The sequence below is a fragment of the Plectropomus leopardus genome, chromosome 17 (assembly GCF_008729295.1).
Source record: "Plectropomus leopardus isolate mb chromosome 17, YSFRI_Pleo_2.0, whole genome shotgun sequence".
Taxonomy (NCBI): Eukaryota; Metazoa; Chordata; class Actinopteri; order Perciformes; family Serranidae; genus Plectropomus; species Plectropomus leopardus.
Genome location: NC_056479.1, coordinates 28,674,065 through 28,696,970, shown reverse-complemented (window position 1 = coordinate 28,696,970; position 22,906 = coordinate 28,674,065). Strand labels below are relative to the sequence as shown.

Below are 22,906 nucleotides of genomic sequence, written 5' to 3'. Positions count from 1 at the left end.
GGAACAACATTGTGCATGTGCAATGGTCACATCGCAGGACGTGCAGTGTTTTCTAAGGCAAATTAACTCCCAACATATCGTGCTACTTTGCTGCTTGATACAGAAGTAAAACTTGCACTGTTTTAAAAAAAAGCATCCTAAATGCAAAAACATGATGGCTAAAGTCAATGTCAAAAAACACTTTTAATTAATTCACATACATAATATAAATCTTTAAAGATAGCATCCTCATTCACATTGCCTTCTCCTTCTCTATTTCCACGACTCATGTCACCGACCAAGACTTCCCCTTCCCCCCTCAGAAGTAATGAACAGTCCCTATCTCTAACCACCGAGGGAGGCCGGCGCAGCGTCTAGGTGCAGGCACAGGACGCTGAGTCCAGTTAAAGTCCATCTGAGGTGTTTATGTGACGAAAAAGCTTGACTTCCATTAGCATTATCTAGGTGTGTTAATCCAAATTGAGAAATTCAATTTAGTCCGATTTAAGTCGGACTAACTTGTTAACATGTATAGTGTTTTAGTCGCACTTACATGATAATGCCACTTTTTCTAACATCATGTAAACATACTGACTGACACAGACTCTTAAGACCTTCTCCTGCCCTCCGTGAGGCCCTCGCTGCTCCTCACTAAGCTCCTCTGTGGGTGGAGCGCAGATATCAGCCCACATACCACATCTTCACTGCACAGTCTCACAGAGGTGCAGTGTGTCGGAGCGACCAGAGGGACGGAGCAGAGAATACGGCGAGGAGTCGACTGTGATTCACAGGGAGGCAGAATTACTGGAATGATTTCCCTCCCATCCCTGATACTGAGCAGCGGCCTATCTGCCCGCATGTTTCCTCACTGATAAAACCGAAATCCATGACAACCTTGGTGTCTGCAAAGAGCCCACACTGGCTGATGGCAGAGGGCCTGGACAAACATAAGAGACAACTGTCACAAGAGATTTTCTGCTCTGGACAGAGGCCACGGTGCTGCTCGCCCCTTCACTCTCTCTCCCTCTCACTGCCAGGGATATTTATTCATATGCAGAATATTCTATTACAGCTGCGTATTCTTCTGAAATGATCCCTAATTAAACACGTCAGAGGTTTTCACAGTCCCACAAAATGGCACAAAGATTAACAAGGGAGTGGACTAATCATAGACTGTACACGGGAGGCTAATGCTGCAGCTGAATCTTTAATACAAAACTGAAGCTCCAGCAAAAACAGACAATCTGTTGCATCAGTGCACTTAAACACTAGTCAAACTTAGGTGAAATACTCTGCATACACTTCTTGTATCTGCAACTTCATTCTTTCGGTTGACAACTTGTGACCACAAAGAAGGTTGAAATGAAGGTTAGTCATTTACTGAGAAATTTGTTTCATAGTTCAGCACTCCACGTTGCTGCAGCGAGTGCACGTAATCAATGATCCTCCACTTTACACCAGAAAAAGAATTCAAATGCATCGTTTCATCCTTGAAGTTATCAGAGGAAGAAACACCTCGACACTAGGGAACTGCGATATGATGAAATATATCATCTGATGATAAAAAAAACGTCTAGCGTTTCATGTTATGCTATATCGTTTAATCCCATGTATGTCATCTGATAAAGTTTTGCGTCCGTCCACATGGTCGAGGGGGCGTCAACACAATGCACAGCACCAAACCAACAAACATAAAGACACCGACCGGCCTAAAAACGAGGGGGAGCTCGTACCCAAAAGTGGGGTTCCTTCTGTCGTTTGGACGTGGTTCAAGTATCAAAAGTCAGAAACAGAACGAGGGGTGGGTGAATATGTAAATATAACTGATGCATCACAGCTTGTCCCACGTGCACTACAAACGGTTTGTGCTGCTGTACTGTTTTTGATATTAACCTCATACAATGAAATCCTCCTTTTTGCGCCCACCACACTACACACACGTGAAAACATATACAACATATTTAGGTATGTGAATACAATATGTCTTTTTTCTCTTTCTAATGCCTTATTATTTAATTCTATGTATATATTTCTATTCTTTATTTTGTCTTTGTACTTCTTCACACCATGGGCATGGAGGGAAACATAATTTAAATTCCTTTATGTCTAACATACATGCCAAAATTGACAATAAAGCTGACTTTGACTCAGTCACGAACATCAAGTATAAACTGTCTCATTTTTTTAGCCACCAGCCTGAGACTCGCTTCTTTGTTTTGTTTTTCCCTCTCTCTCCTACAGCTCTGTGCCTCCCACACACACAAAAAGAAGCAGCAAAAACCTCAACACGTCCTGCCCGAGACGAGACCGATCCTTCAAAATATCAAAGGTGGGCACTATCCCTGCAGAAAAAAACAGCGATGTCTCAGTAAAAAAGCATTTTTCATGCCTTAAAAAGCCACTAGAATAACAGTAATATTGGGTTGCTAAATCACTACTGGTGTTATTGATCAGCTGTCTGCAGCCTCATATACCACGTCGCTTTGGAAACACTGATATGATACGTAAGAAATGTGCAAGTGCAAAGTATAAGTGATTCGCAAAAAACACACATTTTCTGTCTTTGGCGACTGCGCTGCCAAATCTGACCCCACAGGTCAGGTGCAGGTGTTACTTTTGTTATTGATTTACTTGTTTCCATCATTGCGTTCATTATTGCACGTCTCCAAAGTGCCAATAAAGTTTTTCATTTCCACCATTTCATTTTGAGATAGTGGATCTGTTTGACAGGCCCTGTATATTGATTTGATTGCTCCAGCGTGCAGCAGAATTTGGGCAAGAACTGTCAACTCGAGGCGGCGGGCCAAAAGTGGCATTTGGACGCTACTGCCTGCATGGTGGACAATTAAGTCGCCATGGATACAAGACTCACTGAGCCTGTTAAGTTCACACCAAACTCCTGGGCGGTTTATCCTACACAGCATTTGATAACGTGTTTTAGATGCATCCAACACTTCCTCCGCCCTGCCTCCGTCCTGCCTCCGCCCTGCCTCCGCCCTGCCTCCGTCCTGCCTCCGTCCTGCCTCCGTCCTGCCTCCTTCCTGCCTCCGTCCTGCCTCCTTCCTGCCTCTGTCCTGCCTCCGCCCTGCCTCCACTCCTTAATAAACAAATGGTCACTGTTTGTGTTTCACAGCAGGAGTTCAGCTTTATTTGAGCTGATGTCATCTCCACTGTTGTGTTTACTCCAGCTGGTATTGGCTAGATCAATTTGCTGGATATCAAACATGTTGACTTTCATCCAATCAGAGGCAGGATTTTTTTCTGATATAGTTAAAATTAACTCTCTCTAAAGGAGACATCACACACCCATTTATTTCTCCAGTCAAATGAATCATGATGCTGACACCATCATATCGCTGCTAAAGGGACAGGATTAAGGACCCGTAAACATGCTGCGTATTTTTGCAGCCTAAAACCTGTAGTTTTTCTTGTAGACTCAAATGCGATAATCTACATCATCTAAAAAAATAAAAATAAGGAACAAGTTTAGAACTGAATACCTAAATGTAACTAAGGGACTGTTTGTAATTTGTGAGGGCTGAGCGATAAAACGATATCAATATCAGTCACGAAATAACTTTTCCTCGATTAAAATATGAGATGTCGTCGACAGAATGTCGATAGAACGTATTCAAGCCATGTCCGCTCCGCTGTCATTCTTCGCCGGCTCTGCTCTTGAAAATGACTTTCTCTTACAAAAATGCAATTTTCCCAACTTTTTGTCTGAAATTTTTTTTTCTGAAAATGCACAAATCAAATTTATCTGTAGTCACATCTCAGCCTTTCATAACCTCAGGTAATGAAAAACAAACAAAAGAAATTATCGGTCATCGGTGTCGTATCAGCGACGAGAAGCTGGAAATTATCGGTTTAGCAGTATCGGTTGAAAAAATCATTATTGTGCATCACTGGTTATGATAACTTCATATCTCAGTCACCTTTTAGCTTGACAAAAATTATTGCGATAAGACTTTTTCCATATCACCCAGCCCTAGGTGGAGGTATGTCAAATAATTTTTTAAACACTGTGGAGGAACTTATGAATTTTATTTTGGCTTCAAGGGCGGGGCACACAACTATGAATGGGTGAATTTATATTTATCTTATAGCCATTACAGCCAATTACATTTTTATAGCCATTTTTGGTGATTTTTTTTCTTTTTTGGTGCTTTTTAAAGAAACAATGTTGGCATTTTTCCCCTTTAATTCTTTAAATGATTTTTAAAGAAATAAAATTTGGCCTTTTTTTTTTTTTTTTTTTTTTAGAGATTTTTAAAAAAATTTAAAGGTGATTTTTTTCCTTTGAAAATATTTAAAGAGAAAAAACACCAAATATTTTTAAAAGAAAAATATTGACTTTTTTTTTTTTTTTTTTTTTAACAATTTTGGTAATTAGAAAAAAAAACATGAAACATGCATGCAAAAGAAACATGCATGTTGTCTTTGTCTGTCTGGAAATTTTGATTTTACAAATTCCATGACTTTTCCAGGTTTCTCATGACCATACAAACCCTGTAAAGAGCAACTCAGCCTGCAGAAACATGGAGGCTCTGCTCTTGTAAGTATATCAGAGTATGAACAACAGAGATGTATGAAACTTGGAGGAGCTGGACGCCTACAGAGGACGAAGGTGAACTGTGTCAGACAGTCGCACACACAGATATTACATCTCTAACTGTCACCGAATTCGTCTCAATGTGTCATTTAATTACTCACATCAACTGCTGGTGAAAAAGGAGCTAATGCAACACTTAAGCCAGAAAAAAGGAAGTGAGCTTCCTCCCACAGACTCGTCCAACTTTTCAAAATGACCTTGGCTTTGTAATGATATGCTGCGCTGACGGTGCATTTCTGCTCCTTTCAGAAAAAAGCTTTTTTCTTCCTTTTAATTGATACGTAATGCAAGAAAAGGGTGCATGTCGGTCACAAGAATTTCACAAAAAAAAAAGGCGTGTTCTACCTTAAATAATCCGATGTATAGCCTTGGGAGCGCAAGACTTCCTGATCTCGATATCTCTCTATCCAATAATGATGAAACAACAGAATAAATCATCATCGCAGTTACCGCCTCGGGGAAACAAAGGGCACTGAGTTTGAGTAGATTTATTTGCAATGACTCACCAACAGTAAGTGTAGCGCTTCTCATAAATTATGCCACTGGTTATCACCCCGCTAAAACTACAAAAAAAGGAGGAATGTCTATTTCAGAAGTAAAAACATGCTTTTAATAATACATGAAAATTCTGCCTTAATGGCTCACAGCAGAGGAGTTCAAAGTTCCATTCGAGGAGTATCGGGATGCAGCGCGCCCGCAGGCCTACCTCCAGGAGGAGACGTGCTGAGAGAGAATCGAACACCAAATCGCCACACTCGCCTTCTCCACGGGGCAAAGCATTAGACACAGAGCAAGGTCGCACACCTCAGAGCGCCACACTGGTGTCGGTTGCATGAAAAGTGCACTGCTGAACAAATTTTGAGACCAGGAGGTAACCTCTGGAGAGTTCACTGTGACGATAAAGTCTGTGGAATTATGAGACTTCTGGACGTCTCTCTTATCAGTAACGTACAAAACAAAACCCATTTCTATGCTTTTGCTTTTAGTTAATTCCACCTTCTATTTATTTGTATAGCATTTTATCGTTGTTATGTCTGGTTAACTTGTTTTATGGGCTTTTATTGTTTTTACTGTTGTTGGCTGATATTAAATATTTTTATTTATATTTCTTTTATTTGTCTTCAACCTCTGGCCTGTCTGCAACTTATTTCCACAGTTATGGTATCCATGTGCTGTATAATGATTTTATTTTTATTTTATTTATTTATATTTTTAGATTATTTTACTTTTTAAATGTATATATTTATATATATATTATAAGGATTAAATTTTTAGCACTCTGGCATGTAAAGCACTCTAAGCTGCTATTATTAAATGCAGAAAAAAACCAAAAAATTAGCGAAAATAGAAAAAGGGAAAATTTAAAAAAAAAAAAAAAAATAAATAAATATATATATATATATATATATATATATATATATATATATTATATATATATATAAAGACAAAATGCTTAAAAGTAACAATAATTCTGTAACACAATTTTCAATAAATGATTATGATATGTACAAAGATATGGACATTTTCCCTAATTTCTAAAATATATAATTATCTAAATCTATATATTTGTGGTAATTTGTGTGCATTTTGTTGCCTTTTTCCCATGTTTTTGAAGAAAATAAAACCAATATGCTAAATTTGGTGGTAAAGGTGTTACAACATGAGACAATAAGATCCAGGCTGAAAAATACCAAAGTCACCCTTAAACATTCCCAAAATGATGATCCATTAGATGTTGTGTAATCACATGAAATATTAGGGCTTCGGTATCACGCCACAGGAGTTTGTGATATATAATGCATGAATTCATGTGTTTAATCATAATGAGTCATGTATTAGTTATGCATCAATTAAGCATTCAGTGTGAACTTTAATTAGAAAATGTTTTTACTTTGAGGGCGACATGATTCCTGCTCATGTTAACTGTTACTACACGAGCTTCATTCTTACCTTTGCCGGAGCTTTGATCCTGTTGTTGTTATTGTGGGAGGCCAGATCGACGTCTTCGTGGACGCGGTCCAGCAGCCACAGGAGGAACTCCAGGGCGTCATGTTGGGAGTTACCACGAAACTGTGAGCCGTACTTGGACACTATAGTCTAGAGAGGAGAGAAGTGTCATTTTTCAGCACAGTCAACAGAAGAAAAGGTTGGCATTGTACATTTCTGAAAAAAAAACACAAATTTATTACATTCTTATGTTTCATACTAGAGCCCGATTTAGCGAGTCAGTGCTTTGTTTCCAGTGGCTTTTTAGGCACCAAATGTGGGTGTTTTGTAGCAATTCAGCACTGATTTTTCAGCAGGGAGAGCTGAAATCAAAGTGTTTCTTTTTTATGCCTTCGTGCCAGCAGTAGTTGTGGCCGGAGGCTAGGGCTGGGTGATACGGAAAAAAAAGTCTTATCACGATATTTTTTTTATATCAGTCGATATCAATATATAACGCGATACACATCAAATCACTATTTGTGTCAAGGTTCCCTTTGACTCCTAAGTGAGATATGAAGATATCATAAGGTTAATTTTGGTTTAAATATTTATTTTCTGTCAGACACTGAACATGACAAATATACTGTAGAACAGGCGTCACCAACTGGAGGACCTATTCTACTAAAATTCAAAGAGGTCCAGTTACTAAAATTTACTCACAGCAAAGGTCCGAATCTCATACCTAAAATCAATATCACCATTAACTGAACATTTTTCTTTCATTAAGATTAAAGAACAATTATTTTGCTTCTTTTTGTGGTTTGTTTTTTGCCCTCATCGTTCACTGACCATGGTGTGTTGGAGTGTAATAATTTATCGCCCAGCCCTACCGGAGACACTATGTTTTCAGGTTGTCCATCCATCTGTCCCATTCTTGTGATTGCAATTTCTCAAGAACACCTCGAGAAAATGTCTTCAAATTTGCCACAAACGTCCACATGGATGATGAACTGATTTGATTTTGGTGGTCAAAGGTCAAGGTCAAACGTCACTGTGACCTTGCATCAGTCCCATTCTTGTAAACACATTATCTCAGGAATATCTTGAAGGAATTTCTTCAAATTTGGCACAAACGTTCGAGCTGGCTCAAGGATGACCTGAATAGATTTTGGCAGTCAAAGGTCACTGTGACCTTGCATCCGTCTCATTCTTGTGAACCAGATATCTCAAGAACACCTTGGAGGATTTTTTATCAGATTTGGCACCAACGTCCAAGTCAAGAATGAATTGATTCAGATTTTAGGTTAAAGGTCAGCATGACCTCACAAAACATGTTTTTGGCCTTAACTCAAGAATTCATGCTGTCTAAAAAAAGAAATAAAACAATGAAGTGATGTAATTTTATATCCAAAGGGTCAAAGGTCAACCTCAATGTTATATTTTAATATTATGCAAAAACACTTTTTTGGCCATAATTCAATTTCATATCTGAGGATTATAAGGGAAGACATTTGGTCAGATACTGAGCTGGTGACACAAATCTTGAAACAGTGCTGACTGTACAGATTTTTAGATACTGGTTACGATGGATGTGAACCGTAACAGAGCAATTTCACTGGTTCACGGAGGCATACAGCCGAGAGGCGGAAATTCTACTTTTCCAAGACATTAGTGCACTTCCATCTTATATTGTGCCAACAAAACATTAACAAGTTTCAATGTATCCACAACGTAATAATCATTAAAATGTCTGTCTGTAGTTTGCAGAAATGTACAATCACAACATTTTTTTCTGCTTGTTGGGCTACATTAGTCAACAGCAAAGGCGTAGGCTGCAGGGGACATGTATGAAAGAGGATTTGGGGTCCTCTACCAGAAACACTTGAGCATAAAAACATAATGTCCTGCATTGAGGTGAATTTTTAGGCACCTATTGTATAGCCTACAGCTACATAATTACTAAATGACGTTATTTCATAAGCAAGGAAAATGGCTCAGTGCTGTAACAATCCATGAATATATTCATTCCATCTAGAGAGTCCCATTTCTGTCTTCACTGAAAAACAAACACTGTGGTGTTTTAATTGGCTTTTATAATGTGACAGCTCGTTAGAATTAAAGCCGTAGTGGCTACCTGGAGAAGCCAAAAAACACAGCCTTGCAAAAGATTTCTCCAACGAAAAAATGTGAATCTCAAGCACTTCTTGTTTTTTGGTTTTGACAGCTCGGGTGTGCGTGCTGGGCAGCTCTACCCCTTCTCCACAGAACGCTGATCAGAGGAATCCCAGAATTGCAAATCTGCACTAACGCTCTTCACGCTTCCTTCGTCTCCACCTGGCCCACGCTCTGACTGATGCAGAGTCATTTCAGATTTTGGATTTGCAAAATATGCCTTTGTCTCAAAAACATGCTTGTTAATAAAGTTTAACTGTCAGAAAGCATTACCCCTTTCCTTCTCAAGAAAATAAATATCTGGAGAAATTTGCCTTTATAAAAGAAGTGTGAATAACATTCGTTTTTAAAAGTAGGCTGAAGACTACTTTAGCTCACACTCAGTATAATGTGACTTCAGATGTGAATGGCACCCGACTCAATTAGGCGGGAATTAGCTGCATGAACCACAGCTGGCAGCATGCAGAAGCAAAGGCAGTGATGAGAGATTATAGCAGAGGGAGCAGCAGACTGTAATCATTGCTCCATAATCCACTAATATGTGATATGCCTCTTATAGCTATTACACCACAACGTGATGTAGCATGTCTGATGATGAAGTGAGAGGCCTGTCGCTGAGGAGCTGCTGGTCGATTCTCAAAAAGACGGGCAGAGATATTGAATTTAAAAAACTCTTTCACTAGAATTGCCGCCTTCCGGTTGCATGCCTCTGTGAACCAGTCAAGATGCACTAAGAGTTTATATCGACGTCTGTAAAAACACGGATGCTGCACACACATCTTTAAACCTGTAGCACCAAAGATCTACAAAATCAGCACAGTTTCAACATGGACAACCAAGATTAGTGTCACCATTTCAGTATCTGACCAAATGTCTCCCCTTCTGTCCCTGGGATATGACGTTGAGTAATAAAAGTGTTTTTGCAGATCATTATGACATCACAGTGAATTTAACCTTTGACCTTTTGGATGTAAAACATCAACACTTCATTATTTATTTCATTTATCCTGTGCTAACCTTGTGTACAATTTTGTCACAATTAACCAATGGCATCTAAAGTTATGGTCAAAAATATGTTGTGTGAGGTCACAGCGACCTCAGACCTCAAAATTTTCACTGTTGAGTCCAAGTGGACGTTTGTGCCAAATGTAAAGAATTTCCCTCAAACCACTAACAAGAAATCACATTCACAAGACTGAGATAGACGAAAGGTTTCAGTGACCATGACCTCTGACCTCCAAACTTTAATCAGTTCATCACTGAGTCCAAGTGGACGTTTGTGCCATATTTGAAGAAATTCCCTCACAGCGTTATTAAGATATCACTATAAAAAGAGTAGGATGGCCACAAGATCCCAGTGATTTTTACATTTGACATCCAAACTTTAATCAGTCCATCATTAAGTCAGCAGATGTTTGTGCCAAATTTTTGGGAACTCCCTAAAGGTGTCACTGAGATAAAACATTCACAAGGATGAGATGGACACAAGGTCACAGTGACCTTTGACCTCCAAGTTTTTAATTAGTTGAGTCAGATTTGAGGAAACTCCCCAAAATGGTTTGAGATATCGCTTAGATGGACACAAGGTCACACTGACCTTGACCTCTGACCTCCAAATTTTAATCAATTCATTGTTGACTCCAAGTGAATGTTTGCGCCAATTTGGAGAAATTCCCTAGTGACATTATTGAAGTATCACATTCACAAGAGTGTGATGGACGCAAGGTCAGTGACCTTTACCTCTGAGCTTTAACCAATTCATTGTCAAGTCCAAGCAGATGTTTGTGCCAAATTTTTGGGAACTCCCTAAAGGTTTCATTGAGATATAACATTCACGAGGATGAGATGGACACAAGGTCACAGTGACCTTTAACCTCTAAGTTTTTATGAATTCATTGTGGAGTCCAAGTGCCAAATTTGAAGAAACGTCCTAAAGGAGTTCTTGAAAAATTGCATTTACAAAAATGAAACAGATGCAAGGTCAGACTGGTTTGACCTTTGAACTCCAAATTTTGATCAGTTTATTGTTGAGAACGAGAAGTGGGTGTTTGTGCCAAATTTGGGTAACTCCCTCAAGGAGTTCTTGACATATTTTGTTCACAAAATAAGATGGACGCAAGGTCAATTTGATCTTGACCTTTGACCAAATTTGTTGAGTCCAAGTGGACATTTGTGGCAAATGTAAAACAAATTTCCTTAAATTATTTATATCACATTCGAGAGTGGGACAGAAGAGTTCACAGTGACCTTGACCTTTAAGAGGTTACAGTGACACTGTCACATTTTAATCAGTTCATCATTGAGTCAGAGTGGATGTTTTTACCAAATTTGAAGAAATTCCTTCAAGGCGTTCTTAAGATATCACGTTTGCAAGAAAAGGACAAATGGATGAACAACCTTAAAGTATAATGCCTCCGGCCACGTCTATCCCAAACCCAGAGGCATAACAAAAAGCACTGAAGAGTCCCAGAGCAAAATGAAGCTAAGTGTTTCTCCAGTGCAGCACAATATAAAGCTGCAGGTGATTAAACACAAGATAGAGCAGACAAGTCTACTCAGATCAACTCTTGTTTCAAATCGAGCTAAAACAGGGCTGTTCAGTAAGAGCAGGGTAATATAATAATGAGTAATCGTTGGCAGTGGAGCCAGCACTGCGTCTTCAAAGTCGTTCTTCTGAGATGTAGTTACTGACAAGTGCAAAAAGTGAACATAAAAATTCATAAACAGAGAAAAACTGCTGGTGGAGTCTTGGCAGAGCGATAAGGTTCTCTAATCTTCTCCTCTGATCTCGTCTTGAAAGTGAAAGTGAAGCTTCCTTTGCCTCTTCGATCTCAAAGTCAAAAAGTGATGAGTGTTGCAATCCGACTACAGATCTCTGCAATCATTTTAAGAGAGGTCGACTGCAAAATACGACAGGAAATATAGAGCTGCTTGTTTGATACAACTGGACAGCTGCCTGTCTCTGCTGAGCAACGTGAACCTAAGAGCCAGATGTACTGTGAGACATATTTTTAATATGTAATATTTTCACTTTAATATTCGATCTGAAAGATTTTCCCCCCTCCTTAGAAAAATAAAATAAAATAATGATGAGACATAGATTTGTGTTGTGACAAAATAGTTACCTGAAAATAAAGGGAAATAATGTTTTAAAAAAAGTAAAAAATAAATAATAAAATAAATTTACAGATGAAATTATTATTATTATTATTATGAATATGGTTATACGAATACATTTTTTCATGTTTTATCCCTCCTTTAGCAGAAAAAAATTTGCACATTTACAAGAAATTTTACAAGAAATTACAAGAAATTTAAAAACAAACAAGAAAGTGACTGCTGCTGAAAAAAGTATCTATTTTCTTCTGTAACATAATTTTACATGTATGAAAAGACAAGAGAGCTGCAGGAGAAGGTTGCATTTTTACATTATGCCGTTTGTTTGGGTTTTTTTTAAAGTGTTGTTTTGGTTTTTTCTTGCCTTCTCTTGATCTCTGACAGCTTTAAACATGTATTCTCTGGAAGTTTTCCATGTATTTTCACACACATACATACAGTTTATATTCTGTCATACTCGACATTACAGCAGATGTTTCTCAGTCAGACTGACTGGTGGAGTCTCAGTGCAGTCGGCTACAGCAGATCCTTTTCAAATTAATGCCCCCGAATCCTTCAGGGTTGCTATTAACCGTGAGCACGACGGACACACACTAACCTAAAGCTGTTGTGCAGCAAAGTAATAACAGTAATTACCTTCAGAGGCTTTTGAAGGTGGCAATTGTCTCAGTGATATAATTGAGGTTTTTTATTGCTCTCTGTGGCATAATGGCCACTGGCCAGTTTGTAATGTGTGTAATCATCGAACTAAGAGATAAAGACGAAAGAGGAAAACACTCTTTCCTCTACATCATTTAGCTAATGGTATATATTTTAACAGCTGAACTACTAATTTTTAGCTCAGTGTTTCAGCTGTTCACTCATTATTTTAGATGACTTACTGTTAAATTAGTGATTTGTTTTAACCATATCCAACACTTTTATCTATTTATATGTTACTGTTTTCTTACTATTTTAACTTTCACTCATTCATTTAAGTAATTTTAAGTTTTTAGACTTCTTTTCTTTTTCTCTTTTTTGCATGCTCATTGTTTCTTTAGGACACGAGCAAATCGATGATAGACTGCATACAAATACTGGACGTAGCCATCATCCACTGGCTGGTGTTGTGGGACTGTTCTTTATTTATCAGAGGAGGGGGGCGGCTGGAGTGTGACTTTTTTATTTAAATTAAATATAACATACTACCTTTTTAAGTTGTATGACCCTCACCTAAGCCAAAATTACAAAACTCAAGTCTCTCTTTAGTGCTTACATTTTTTAAGTCCTGCACCTTTTTGCAGCACCCCTCCCCCTCATAAATAACAAACAGTCCCTATTTGAGGGAGGCCGGCGCCGCGATTAGAAGCACGCACAGAACGCCAAATCCAGTTAAAGTCTGACTGAGACGTTTACGTGATGGAAAAGCTCGACTTCCAATCAGATTATCTGGGTGCGTCAGTCTGATTTTGAGAAATTTGATTTAGTGCAATTTCAGTGGGACTAACACGTTTACATGTATTTTAAAAGCCCAGTTTTAGTCAGAAAAACACAATAATTCGACTTTTTCTTAAATTGTGTAAATGTACAGACTAGACCAATAAAACCAAAGACAGGAGTGGGGTCGAAGCAGTCGGTAACAAAAAAATTAAGCCCCTGTAATCTTTGAGATTTCTGTACACTAACTACTGTAACAACATCTGTTTATCACCTCTGCCTTCATTTTTTGTTATTTTATTTAATTATTTTTTGTGTGTTTATTTAAATTTTTGTTTGGTTTGATCTCCCTTTTGATTTTGTGGTATACCATCTTTGTTTTACCATATAAGACTATTAAATTTATATGTAATATCTGTTATAACTGAAAACCCCTATAGACACTGTTAAAAAAACAAACAAAAAAACATCATGACTGCTGTACTATACATCTAATCTGACTCACTGCAACCAGCAACATAGATAATCATTAAAAATCAACAAGGAGTCGGCAAATATTGACACATACCTGTGAGCTGACCCACTGTCGTCACATCACACACTCACTTTCCTAAATCAGTATCCACTGCCGGGAGGATGACATTCCTGCCCGGCTACTCCCTTCTTTCTCAGGCCTCTCATGTTATGGAAACCGATAAATTGGCTGTTGAGTAACTGTTTGAGTTTCAGGCTTCGTCCCCCGTGCAGGCCTCTCTGTGCAAACACCAAACACGCCGCCCTGCCAGGGGGGATGCAGAGAAACGCACAGGAACTGTCCAGATCAAAAAGCACACATCTGCTCCCAGGTTGAAGAAACTCAACCCTTCGACTGCAGCGTCAGGGACGCATCTGTGAGAGGGGGAGCTCAGGACGCGCCGAGCGGCGCAGAGACACGACGATAAAAAAAGCACCTCTCTGCTCCGACAGGACAGGTGGTGCTGGTATGTGGCAGAGCGCCAGGTACGCGCCAGGACTTTGTTGTTTTGTTTTTTCTCCTGACTGGGACTCTGCAGCCAGCTGACCCGCGAGGAGGCCACTGCTGACTCATTAACTTTGAAGAACTTTTGATCAAAGAGGATGATCCCACATTTGCAGAGGACATGTACATGAACAGCATAATTCATTTACAATAAAATAAAAAAAATGCAAAGTTTTCGTCCTGTTGGAAGGGTAATCGTCAAAAAAAGAGATCCCTTTCAACACTTGTCCTTTTATCGTTTCTTATCAAAATTCATGTGCGGGTGCTATAGGTAGTCCTTTTATCCGGCCGCTTTAGCTGAACCTTCCCGATGCCCTTCTGACAAAAACACCTGACGTTCGGAGGCCTGTGAAGACTGCTAATCAACTAAAGGCAGCAATAGATTAATTGAGCATTTAAATTAAGGGCTGATGCTTTCAGGGGGACTGTTTATGAGCGGTGTGTGCTGTCTGCAGTTCCCGCAACTGGGAGCTAATTTTGCCTCTCAGACACAAGCCTCGGAGCGATCTGATTATTTTATAAAGCCTCCCTCCAGGCAGCTGTGGTATTACTCAACAGGCAATTTCAGAAGGCCTGAGCTGCATGAACTCTGGACCTCCTACGGTCACAAACCGCAGCCAAGAGGCACAGCGGTGTGTGTTTGTGTGTGTGTGTGTGTGTGTGGGTGCTCTAACACAGGAAACATCTAATCACACACAAGGGGGAGTGTTTAGTGTTTTTTTTCTTTGAACCTATCTTTAAATCTTGGCAAGTTGTTTCCATGCTGCTCTCTCTGATTGCTGTCCTGAAAATATCTGAGTCTCGTGAGATAAGAGGAGAATAAAAGTGTAGAACTGGGGGAGTAAAGATGCATGATATTGTTGGTTTTTTTTTGTTGCTGATATTCAATATGCTGATATTCTTGGACTCATTTTGGCTGGTACCAATGTATGCACACGTTTTTCCACCTAATTGCGGAGAACATCGATCTTTCCTGTTGTGGAATAAACATATTACGTCTACTCTTATCACGATGGTGGAAAGTCTTTGTTTACCCTTTGAATCCTGAGCATATTGGCTTGATTTATGTTACAAGCATCTAAAAAGGAAATAGACCAATAAACAAACAAAAAAGACCTAAAGACAGTGCTATTTTTTAATGTAACATAATTTTAAATATGTAATTAAGAGAATTATGAATATAGTTTTGGGGACATTTTTCTCTAATAACTAATAATCCCCGTCAGCTCATTTTGTTATCATTTTCTTGTCACCTTTTTCTATTTTTTGCAATACGCAGGACATTTCTTTACAAGTTTCTAATCATGTTTTTCCAATATTTTGAAAGAAATCTCCACAATTAGGGTTAGATACTTGTGAAAGGCTTTTAAATGCAGAACAAGAAAAGTGATGTCACTCCAGGATTGAAGGGGTTAAAGCATCACCTGCGTGTCAGATCGGCAGAAAAGTTCACTTGATGCTGATATCTAATGTTTATCTGCCAATATCGATTACGTGCCAATATATTCCTTATTCCTATGGCGAGGTATTGGTAGTACGGATTCTGGTTGACCCGGGTGGTCGAGTCCTTCAGAGACCACAACAGAATAAAAAAGAGAAAGAATCAATAGGCAAGTTTCCATTACAGATTTGTGCAAAACTTGAGCGATATTTTCTAAATGTCGATAAAACACAATTGTGAGTTGACTGCATTTCCACCGAGGGATGTACTGCGACTTCTCCTCTCACAAAAAAAACTAAGAAGCATGGCGATGTTCAAAACATTAGCAGCTTTATTTCTATTGCAGCCACCGCACTAGCGTCATTATTTCCAATCCAAGGCCACGTAGGCGTGTTTTATAAGAAATAATGCAAAGGTGAGCCTCTTATTTGTTGGAGCAGCCACGTTTGAGTGATTTCTGGGAGCTGATAGTCCACGATTTCACAGAGGAAGTGTGGATTCAAAACTTTCTCAGAGTTATGTGATGCAATAACAGCTCTTGTAGCTCCTGCTGCATCATGGGAGCCAGTTCCTACTGACAAACACATAGACACAGCATCATGTGACTTAGAAAAGACTAAAATTTCCATTGCAGTTTTGCCAAATATGGGTTTTTCACCTGAAATACCACCTCATGTGAGCATAAAAACTTTTTTTGCAATAAATGGACATGTTTCCATTAGGCTTATTTTATATTCGCAAAGTTTAATTTACGCAACTTGAGGGTTAATGGAAACCCACCTATTGTTAAAATTGTTTTGGACTGTGACGGCTGAGTTTTCTACACAGCAAATCTCAGGTTCCTCATTACGACATATTCAAGTGTGAGGAAAGTGCCAGTACAGTAGGGGGTCAGGATGGTTCCTGTCGCCACACTTGTACCCTTTTCTTACAGCCTAATTAGCATTTCCAAGAATAGATCCATTGTGGAGTTTTTTTGTTCCCAGCTCCATATTATCTACTTCTTGCCTTGAACTATGGCTCAAAGAAATGCAGAGCAAAGAGCTGCAGGCAGATAAAGTACAGTTGCTTTTTTTTCTCACTCTATCTCCAGCGTGGGCAGAAAAGGAAAGCCTGAGGGTCTCCTGATAGGGCTGTGTCGCAGCCCTGATCCTCCGGGAGAGGAGATCCTTTCGTGCAAAGTGTTATAAGTAAATCTTCTCCTCCCTGAGTTACAGTACTTTGCATCACAACTTCTTAATAAACTGAATGTACAGTTGAGCAGTCACCCGTGCTTCTAATAAAACAGCAGTTGGTGCTGCAAAGGACGTGATGATTTAGTTAAACCTTTTCATACCTGGATCGTTATCAGTTTTCTTGCGCTGTGTTCAGACGCCTTTCACAAGTGTCTAAACCTCTGAAACCTCAGAAAAATGCTCCAATTCATTTTTTTTATTTGGAGAAAAGGCAATGAGCAGCTAGAAAAGATATGTGAATTTGTCAAAAAAAAAAAAAGAAACATTGGGAAAAAAAGGTATAAGGTGAACAAAATCATAGCAATATTTCAATTATAAATCTAATCATCATACATGTATTTAGTTATTCTACAAAAAAAGTATTATTTCAATATCTTTTTTCTTTTCTTTTTAAAGTCCTTTCTCAAGGTCATTTTCTTTTTTTCTGGCTTATTTTCAGTTCATTATCTTGTAACTTTCTGTAAATTTCCTGCTGATGTTTTGGGCCATTGTTCCCTTCTTCCACCAATGTCTTTGACAGAGATAAAGCCAATTTGCTCGGGTGTTGAAGAGTTAAAGTCATCACGCATCTATGGGCGATGTTCAGTCTGGAGCTCGTTGTCGTAATTACGGAGTCACCTGCTGACCCCGCGCCCTCAGACCGCAGTGACAGCAGCCTCGTTATCACCTCGCAGGAAAACACCGAGGTGACAGGGTGAAGCGGTGCACGCTTGTTATTGCATGTGGGAGAGAACGGCAGCTATTCTGCTGGCAATTAGAGCAAACGATGTAAAACATGACACATCGTCCTTTGTCCGAACATTACATTCAGACCGTGCACATCACAGTGGTGTCTACAGCAGTCAGTGTGCACAACATGTGATTACTAAACAGTAAGCCGACTCTGCACTTTAAAGACGTAGTTTAAGAGTATTTAATGTTAACAAATGATTCTGTAAGACTGCCCTTAACTTTATAACATCACCATTACTTTTCATCATAAAGCCGCTTTCTGTTATTAAAGGGTAACTTCAGCATTTTTCAACCTGGACCCTATTTTTCATGTTTTTGTATCTGAGGGACTACAAGGAACAACAGTTTTTTAACACTTTGCAACCTGAGCAAACTGGCTTGATTTCTGGGAAGAAAAAAAATCATGGGAAGAAGGCAGCAAGCAACTCAAGAAGAAACTACCCCAAAATTATCAGGAAATTAGGAAAAAGTGCAGGAAAATTACCTAAAAATAGAAAAAAATAACAAGAATTAGAGTTGTTAAAACAGTAGAAAAATGGCGCAAGACAGCTTCTGTGAGTTTTATGTTGTTGACTTTAAATGAAGTGCGTGTTATGATGATTAAATTGTTTTTACATGGAGTCTGGTGGGTTTGGTGAAAGGAATTTCGGAGCTGTTTCTGGTCAAACAAAAAGGATCTCACTCTTTGTCAAAAGGTAAATCTCTGTAGGGATCCTTAAATAATGTTACCAGGCACTTATAATAATAACTTGAGCCTGTCAGTGACAACAACAAGCGCTTTTTGTTGTTTAGCAAACAGCCCCAAAATTGCTATCCAAAACCCTCCAAACTCCATTTAAGAAAACAGCATTTTTAGCATGTACAGAGGCGGCATATTTGCATCTAACTGGGTTAATTAGGAGTTTATTTCAAGTAAACCAGAGTTAGTAACTGTTGGAACAGTGGAAAAACAAACAAAGATGATTTTTATTAATGATATATTTCTGATACTTTTGAATAAAGTGTTCTTTATGATGATAAAATTTATATTTATTAATATAAGCTGTTTCTGGTTAAACAAAAATGATCCTACTCTTTTTAGAAGCTTTGTCTCTGTCGGGATCCTTCCCATAATATTGTCAAACACTTAAAAGAACAATGTTATCCTGTCAGTGACAAGAACAGGCAACTTTTGTTTTTCTGTTTGACTAAAAACAGCCTCGATATCGCCATCTCAAATCCACAAAACTCCATTTAAAAAAATAGTAATTTATCACGAACAGAGCAGCGTATTTTCACATCTAACTGGATGAATTGAGGGTTTATTTTAGCCAAACCAGAGATAGTGATCATTTAAGTGTTATTTTGTTTCTTTTGACTTTGAATTGTGTGTGTTTTATGATAAAAAAATACAGTTTATTTAAATGGAGTCTGTCGGGTTTTGTGATGGTGATTTCAAGGCTGTTTCTAGTTAAACAAAAAGGATCCTAATCTTTGTCGGAAGGTCTCTCTGTTGAGATCCTTCCCTTAATATTGTCAGACACTTAAAAGAACAATGTGATCCTGTCAGTGGCAAAAACAAGCACTTTCAGTGGATGTAAATTGACGCTGCACATTTGCCCCTAGTGGTTACACTGCAGCCCGTTTTGCAGGAGCTCTGCATGATATTGGATTAATTAAAAAAAAAATGTTGCTCCTATTACTCACTTAGACACAAAAACATGGGGAAATGGACCCAAGTTGACAAATACCAAAGTTACCCTTTAAGCACTGAGCTCATGTGCACCTGTAGACTGGTGTTTTTGGGTGATGTGTTGCACTTTGGGTACCTTAAAGTCCACAGACAGCTGCGGGGTGTACTCCAGAGTCCACAGAGCCCTGACAAGTGACGCCAACTGCTCCGTGACTTCTCCCTTGGCGAGCCGCGTCTCATCAGTTTTCACCACCCCGTTAATCCTGGTGTGACTCAGGTCCAGCTTGTACCGCTCCAGCCCCAGGTACTCCGCCAGCAGGTCGGTGTTGCTCAAACACTGGACCACGGCGTTCATGAAACAGGTGTTCCCGTGGTTCTTCAGCCCCAGGACGCCCGGGATTTTGTCCGCGTATTGGTAAAGTAGTTTCTCTCTGCCGGTGCACAGAGACGAGGACGTACTCGAGGTGTTTTTCACCACGCGGTCCCAAGTCACCTGTGCGTCCTCCTTGATCATTCCCGAGCCGGCGCTCAGGGTGCAAGGTGCGCCATTCCGGAACCCCCCGTCGTCGTCCTCCGCGTCCTGCGCGTCAGCGTCTCCAAAGTGGGTCAAAGTACCCAAAGTTTTGATGATTCTGTTCATAAAACTCCCCACAGACTTCAACGATTTCCTCCTGAAAAGCTTCCCAGATTTCGGCTTTTTCTCTTTGCGCTTCTCCTCCTTCGATGTCGGCATTTCCTCCTTGACTCTGCTGTGTTTCTCCATGACGGCGCCTCTACTCCCTCGCCCGTCTATTCTCAGACTGATAATTGCGTAAATTCCGACGCCGGTGTGTCACTTCTCCGCCAGTGTCCCCTGTCCGGATAGCAGAGGGAAAAGCGCACAGAGGTGACACCATCGCGGAGCCAGGAGACACAACAGCTCACTGTTATTCCGCCCTGCGCTGACGGTAAACCTTCCTCATCCATCGCAGCACTTACTGAAGGCGTTCATTATCGCTCCGACGCCGCTGTCACCAGCGGCATCTCGTCATGCCCCGCGCAGCACGAGCCGCTCCGCCGTCCAGCTGCAGCACTGAGCGCTCCCCTCCCATCGCTCCCAACTTCTCCTGGAAAAAAGGCTGCTGATTGTGTGGCTGCTCCCTCCCACTTTCCTGCACATGCACGAGATAAGAGAGCAGTGCGCGCTGTGTGGGCTCGTGTGGTCAGCGTCTCAAACCAGTCTGACACTGAAATGGGTTTTAGTTTACTTTCTATCAGCGGTGGGAAAGTACTCAGATCATTTACTTAACTAAAAGTAACAATGCCAAAGTGTAAAATAGCCTACTCCATATCAGTACTTTAAGTCTTATCTAAAATCTCATCTGAGTACAAGCACAGAAACATTATTAGCACTATAAAGGTTCTTAGAGTATCAAATGTGTGAGTTTTGCTTTGTTTTTTGGGGTTTTTTTTGGCAGAAATATTCCCCCATGACCCCAGTTTTATTATATTCCATTATCAGTTTCTGATGTTGATACTGATACATGTATCAAAGCATACCATTTTACTGTTATTATTGAAGCACATGGAGGACGAAAATAAACTAAATAAATGTATAAATAATTGAATGAATATGGAAATAAATAAATATGAGAATAAATAAATGTTGAAATAAAGGCAAAAATAAATAAAGAATGAATTGATAAATAGATAAATCTTAAAATAAAACCGTAAAATACAGTAGATACATGCATAAATGTATAAAGTTGATAATTAAGCAGTACATAAAATTGATTTACTCTAATAATGTTGTATGTGTCTGTATGTTAATGAAGTAGGATAACCTAATCTTTGCATTTATTACTTTATTTATGTATTAAATTTTGTATTTATTCCAACATTTATTATTTATTTATGTCTTATTATTTCCATATTTTGTTTTTTTTTGATTGATGCTTATGTCAAAAACAAGTCATTTATATACATTCTATCTATTTACACACACACACACGCACACACACACGCACACACACGCACACACACGCACACACACGCACACACGCATATATATATATAAAAGTAACTACTGGCTATAACTGTCAAATAAATATATTAGGGTAAAAAGGACGGAGCATGTCTTGTATGAATGTGTGTGACCCGGGCAGCCTGCAGAGTAAAATTCATTAGCTAAGCCTTGGAAGGCATTTATCACAGGTTACAGTGTCCTGGATTATTACTATCATTCCTGAGCAATGAAGTACAGAGGAGCGGCACTGCTTATCTCTTTTACTCAGTGCATAGATTCGTTTAATCACACAGGCCTGTCTTACTAACGCTAAAAAAACTGCAGATTTATTGCAGCAGTGAGCACAAGCATTATGACTGACTCTCCTCCTCACTGCTAATGCAACATGAAGAGGGAGTCTGGGCCAAGAAGGGGAGCCTCCTACTCTGCTCCCCCTCAGAGTGCTGCTGGTGGGGGTACAGAGTACCAGCAGCAGGCTCAATTTCAAGAGAGAAAACAGCCTCATGTCACTGTACTGTCGACCCCGTGTTAACCCACGTATGACGAATAGAGCAAAACTGAAACTAAAATACTCTGTGCTGAGAGAAAAGCCATGAGTGCACACAGTCTGCCTGCACTCAGAGTACTATGAATTTGAAGGCCGGTCAACAACCAAGCAAAGATTCTCCTTTTCCGAAATCATCGGCCTCAAAGATGAGAAGGCAATAATAATCTTCTCTCTCAATGCCGTGCACCAAACAGGCCACATGATCATGTGAGCCAACACTGCAGATGCAAACTCCGATCAAATCAATCTATTTTTAACTTGCATGAAATAGGTTTCACATTAATCCGATTGTGCCGATGGGGAGCAACAAGCTGTGTGATATCTGCAGGACCCGGAGGACTTCAGTAGTCAGTATCCTGCATGTAGGTACCTCCAGCATTTGATACAATAACCCAAAACAAAATGTAAGGCTCGACCCAGCCAGCAGGAGTCATCATACTTCCCTGACGTGTGTTAGGTTTACTCTTTTATCGCCAAAAATGACATCTAACAAACTCAATGTCTCCTTTCAGATATCATGACCTGGTTAGAGAATCCAAAGACCATGCTGTGAGCAGTTTCATGTATTTTCTTTTTATCAGCCCAGCTGGCACCAGATGTCAATATGACGTCAAAAAGACATTTGACCCCTATGACGGACAGACGTTAAATAAAGGTTGAAGTGAAAACGGGGTTGGCGATATTTTAAATGTCCGATGATGTGAGAATTTCACATTGTGTGGACGTTGATGTTAAGTTTTGCAGATGTTGGGTTTTGCTGTTGCATTTTAAGCTAAATCACTGTGACATCAGCATGAGATTAGATGGGATTTTTATTGGAGCTGATGTTTTTTGCTGATTATCTGTATCTGCGTTTTATTTTAATGATCGCTGAGAAAAATGAATTAATTTAAAAAATGCAAACAAAGTATCAGCATGGGAGTTTTTTATATTCCAAATTCTAAATACTGAAAAAAAGATTTTCATTTTTATTGTTAGTGCATATCAGTTCAAAATATAGGTTATCACTCTAGACAACTAAAAGCCCTGAA

At 39.4% G+C, this 22,906-nt stretch overlaps 1 protein-coding gene across 1 annotated transcript in view; it reads right to left on the bottom strand.

Annotated features, from left to right (window-relative positions):
• The window catches only part of usp43b (ubiquitin specific peptidase 43b), a 96,222-nt gene extending 75,835 nt beyond the window's left edge, over positions 1-20,387 (bottom strand). The window contains 2 exon segments of the mRNA XM_042504290.1: positions 6,545-6,691; positions 19,460-20,387. Of these exon segments, the coding sequence (XP_042360224.1) occupies positions 6,545-6,691; positions 19,460-20,086 (774 nt within the window). The 5' untranslated portion in view covers positions 20,087-20,387.
• Positions 20,388-22,906: the final 2,519 nt, after the last annotated feature.